Below are 4,870 nucleotides of genomic sequence, written 5' to 3'. Positions count from 1 at the left end.
AAAGATTTGGAGCATTAATGTGGAAGTTTAAGAAACTATGATGGTATTCAGTTGGTTCGAAAACTGATGATGAAGAAAAGCAAATGGTTAACAGACTAACAGTTATAAAGCTTTTGCCCCTCACTCTTCTCGGAATGGATGTGATTTTCACAAGTGGCATCATCGTCATCATCATCATCTATGAAGCTTAGCTTAGTGAGTACTGTTTGGACCATAATGAGTAGAAGCTGTCAATATGAACTCAGCAAGACATTTAAAGGAGGTGGCCCATTGTCCTTTACATCTTTTGCAGCCGATGTGATTTTTTTCCAATATCTTGTGTCATTAATACTAGTATTTGTAGAATTCTTTGGGCCTATGATTGTCTTATGGTTTCTCTTTGAGTCGATGAAGATACTATCTTCTCGCCCTACAAGCTAGGAGCCCACCTCAATAATTCCCTTCTCTTGTTGTTGCCATGGAACACACTAGGATACTCTTTTCGTTGTTTGGTCTAGTAAAAATCTATTTAATGTCACCGTCACCTCCATAAATCGTCTACCTTTCTTGGCAGCAAAAATTTACCTTTGTCGACAACATTTGATCACCCGTAGACTAACCACTCCATGCATGATAAAAGAAAAGAAAAACTCAAAACCGTTTTGGTAAAAGGTTGCTTGATGAACAAGGTATAGATTCTGAGTTAAACATGGTTCATGAGAAATGTTGTTGCAGAGATCATATACGATCAATTTTTTTTTTTTTGTAGATTTTGTGATATGCTACTGGTTCAAAGGTAAAAACTAAATTGTAAATGCTGGTTTTTACCTCGCCCAGTTATCTATTTGGTGTTTAAAGTATCTGGATGCTTTTGATCATTCATTGTCTATTTTTATTTATCTTTGTATAGAAATGGATCTTTTGATGACTTGACACCAAGAAGAGTCTAACAGCTAGTGGGACTGTCATTAAATGGTAAAGGAATCACACAAGGAAAAGTTGTTTATCTCCTTTCTTCTTGCTCCCCACCACAAAAGTGCTTCCTCTGTATATTCATAAGGTTAGAAATCTCTTACAAAGTTACTGTGGCCTGCATGCTTAAGCAGTAAATTGTCAAATATATTGGTGTTTACCGCGGTCATAGCCTTCTGACCAATTAAGTCTATAGATCGTAAAAAGATTTGCTCTAAGTTACTCCAAATCTCATCAATTCGCTCTGTTTGATTTGCTTTTCCCATTATAGTGCCAGCTTCCTCTTCTTCACCGCCATTTAACAGCATTTACTGTTGTGGAGTCCCTAGTAAAAGCTAGCAAAAATGTGAAAGAAAGAAATCAACAAACACGTTTTCGATAAAGAAATGCAACTTCTTATGGTAACTAATTATAGCTAAGAGAGAAAGAGAGAAACCAATAATCACTTTGTAGCCCTTAAGAAACTATACTTTATTAGGATACCTGCAATTAGAAACCTAGAGAATCTTTCTAATCCTAGCTAGTATAAGATAAAGGAATTGAGATTTAGTGAGAAGTGTTCAAGTTTCAAAACTAGTTCACAAGGGTTTTAATCCCCTCCTCTGAACAAAGGCACTGCGGATGTGAATGGACCAAAGACGATAGATGGGGATTAAAACACTAAGTTAGAGAGTGTTATTAAAGTGAGGGCTATGGATAGGTGGAACTTATAAAAGAAATCAAGGTGCTCACAAACGGTAATAATTTAACTAGGCCCCATCCAATTGAATGCCAATCCATGTCAAAGACCGGGGAAAGAGGCTCTTACAGAACCTAAACAGAGACATCATCTTTTGTTGTGTCTCTCCCTCTCTATAAATCAAGACTCAAGCCAAGAGAGCAGCTTTTGTGGACAATCATCATCATCATCTAATGACTACTACTACCACCTCATACACTACACTACACCATAAATCACGTTGAAGATATTTAATAAGATTAAAAAAAAAAAGCCTTCTCTCTTCAGTAGCTTTAGCCTAAGTTTTGTAATGGGAAGATCGCCGTGCTGTGATAAGGCTGGGTTAAAGAAAGGGCCATGGACACCAGAAGAGGATCAGAAACTTTTGGCTTACATTGAAGAGCATGGTCATGGAAGCTGGCGCTCTTTGCCTGAGGAAGCTGGTAACTAACTTTTCCACATTTCTTTTTCTTCTTCTACCTCTATTCAAATCTGATTTAATCAAACACACCATATAGGTCTCCAGAGATGTGGAAAGAGTTGCAGACTCAGATGGACTAATTACCTAAGACCTGACATCAAGAGAGGCAAATTCACTGTACAAGAAGAACAAACCATCATTCAACTCCACGCTCTCCTCGGAAACAGGTGAGAAGACTCTCTCAAATCACCAAAGAGTTGATCTTTTCTTCTTGATCTCTGATATGTGATTTTGTCATAGATGGTCCGCGATTGCAACTCACTTGGCAAAAAGGACAGACAACGAGATCAAGAACTACTGGAACACACACTTGAAGAAACGTCTGGTTAAAATGGGGATAGATCCAGTGACTCACAAGCACAAAAACGAGACTCTAATGTCTTCCACAGGTCAATCCAAGAGCGCAGCAGCCACGCTTAGCCACATGGCTCAGTGGGAGAGTGCTCGGCTCGAAGCTGAAGCAAGACTAGCCAGAGAATCAAAGCTTCTCCATTTACAGCATTACCAAAACAAGAAAGCAGCAGCTCCTAATCATTGCTTGGCTCACAAGGCATCAGCAAATTGGACAAAACCAAACAAAGGTAAGAGGAGATATTATGATCTTGAAAAAGCTAATTAATTAGTATCTGATAATATTGTTATATAATATATATACAATAATGATGAATGTTTTTTTCGGACAGGAAACGGAGATCAACAGCTTGAATCACCGACATCGACGGTGACTTTCTCCGAGAATCACCATCTGATGATCATGCCTTCGGGAGAGAATAACAACGTTCCGAACATGAATGAATTCGCCGTGACTTCTTCCACCTCCTCCGATGTCAAAGATTCCGACCACGACTGGATGAGGCAGATCAACTGTCCGACAGAAGGACTCACCAGCCTTCTGCTCGGTGATTCAGCTGATCGGAGTCTCTCCACCGTTAAAAACGACGAGGCGGAGGCCGGAGCCGTCGCAGTCAACGAGAGTGAGTATAGCTACTATGAGGACAACAAGAACTACTGGAATAGCATTCTCAACTTGGTTGATTCTTCACCCTCCGATTCATCAACCATGTTCTGATCTAATGGTCCACATTGATTGTTATGTCGATAGCTTTCCAATACTTTTTATTTTATTTTTTTTTTTGCTAAATTGAAACTTCATGAAAATGACCTTCTCTTTTTGCATTCCAGTGTTCGATCTGGTATTTGTTTTGCATAATTGAATGGTAGCAAATCCATTCTACTTCAATACAATGCTTTTACGTTGAATACTACGTACGTCTTCAATACTTTTAACCTCCATATAAATTATATGAAGCATTAAGCAAAAAAAAAAAAAAAACAATTATATGAAGCCAATAGGATAGGATATGAACCATGCTCAATACTTTCATCTCATCTTTGTTGCTCATCATTCTCAGTTTTGTATGTAAAGAGATGTAACTAGAAAACCAACACGTTGACATGCCTGAGTAAACAGAATTTAATGTTGGTAGTTTCATGTCGTTTTCTTTATAATAAATAGATTCAAATTCAATTTAACTAAAAGTTACATAAGAAACTGCAAAACGGTTAGATTCATCGTTTTCTTTTTAATTAAAAAAGAAAAGCACTCTTCTTGGAAGCTAAGTTTGGTTACATTTTCTGTCTTTTGAATTGAATTGATGGGAACCTTAGTTTTTGCTTAGATCATCTATTTTACAAATTCCAATGATTAAGCTGAGTTCTGCATCGATTGAGATCATATTCTACTCAATGTTTAGTCGAATTTTGTTATTGATTGAACTTTGGTTTTATTATTGCAATATAACTATTTCAGCAGTTACCTGTATCAATGTCTGAAGTTTGAACTATTGTTCCGTGATATTTACCGTGTCTTCTTTTTTTTTGTGCAACATTTACCGTGTCTAATCATATGAATTATTCATGTTTGTTGGGTTGGGCTAAAGGAAAGACATTTGAATCCGTTTGTGATAAAAAAGGCCTCCACCTTTTTGGACGTTACACAAAATAGTAGGCTGCATGTGAGCGACCATAGCTTTGTGGTAAGAACGCTTGACGTTCAAGAACCTCTAGGCCTTGGTTCGAATATTGGTCACTACCACCTTCTTGGCTTCTTCTTCTTCTACCATCTCAAACTCTATGTATTTCAATATGAGAGGCATTCTTAAATGCCTTTTATTTTTCCATCCATCTCATTTCGATGTAGCCCGATTTGCACATAGACCTCAGCAACATATTTAATCTTTATTCTCGTTTTAAACAATGGGGTCAAGTATGTATTTTCTCCCCCATGTAAATATATATAGCTAAATCTATAACATATGATAAAAGAAATTTTCCTTATACTTGTACTCTGGTCTGGAAGGAGATTGATTCTTCCTCAGTTCACCATTGAAACTGCCTTTGATGCCTTGATGTTGGTCTACTATTATTGTCTTTGGATATGTCATCTACTGCAACCAGGTAGGTAACCGAATCAATATCTGCTCTTTAGTTTCTTTATGTAAAGAGAGTATCCCAATAATTCTACAATCTAAAATGATTCCAATAGCATTCTCTTGGACAATGCCTAAGGATATTCTCCCATTGATGCTCAACAACACTCTTTTTAAAAGCCATATGTCGGGTTGTTCGTAGCCTAGTGGCTGCTGAGCTCTGCCTTCGGGCCCTGACGTCGGGGGTTCGACCTCTACTTACCTCAGTTTGAGGATTAAAAGGTCTAAAAG

General features: G+C 37.6%; 1 protein-coding gene across 1 annotated transcript; it reads left to right on the top strand.

The window, feature by feature from the left end:
• Nucleotides 1-1,833: 1,833 nt before the first annotated feature.
• On the top strand, nt 1,834-3,413 carry LOC130506155 (transcription factor MYB106-like). Its single transcript, XM_057000790.1, has 4 exons — nt 1,834-2,112; nt 2,188-2,317; nt 2,391-2,731; nt 2,834-3,413. Exons 1-4 carry the CDS (start codon nt 1,980-1,982, stop codon nt 3,217-3,219), a joined length of 990 nt encoding a protein of 329 aa, XP_056856770.1. The 5' UTR covers nt 1,834-1,979; the 3' UTR covers nt 3,220-3,413.
• Nucleotides 3,414-4,870: the final 1,457 nt, after the last annotated feature.

Source organism: Raphanus sativus, unplaced genomic scaffold (genome assembly GCF_000801105.2).
Source record: "Raphanus sativus cultivar WK10039 unplaced genomic scaffold, ASM80110v3 Scaffold2944, whole genome shotgun sequence".
NCBI classification, from domain to species: domain Eukaryota; kingdom Viridiplantae; phylum Streptophyta; class Magnoliopsida; order Brassicales; family Brassicaceae; genus Raphanus; species Raphanus sativus.
The sequence above is the reverse complement of the archived record's forward strand: the minus strand, read 5'-3'. Positions and strand labels throughout refer to the sequence as shown.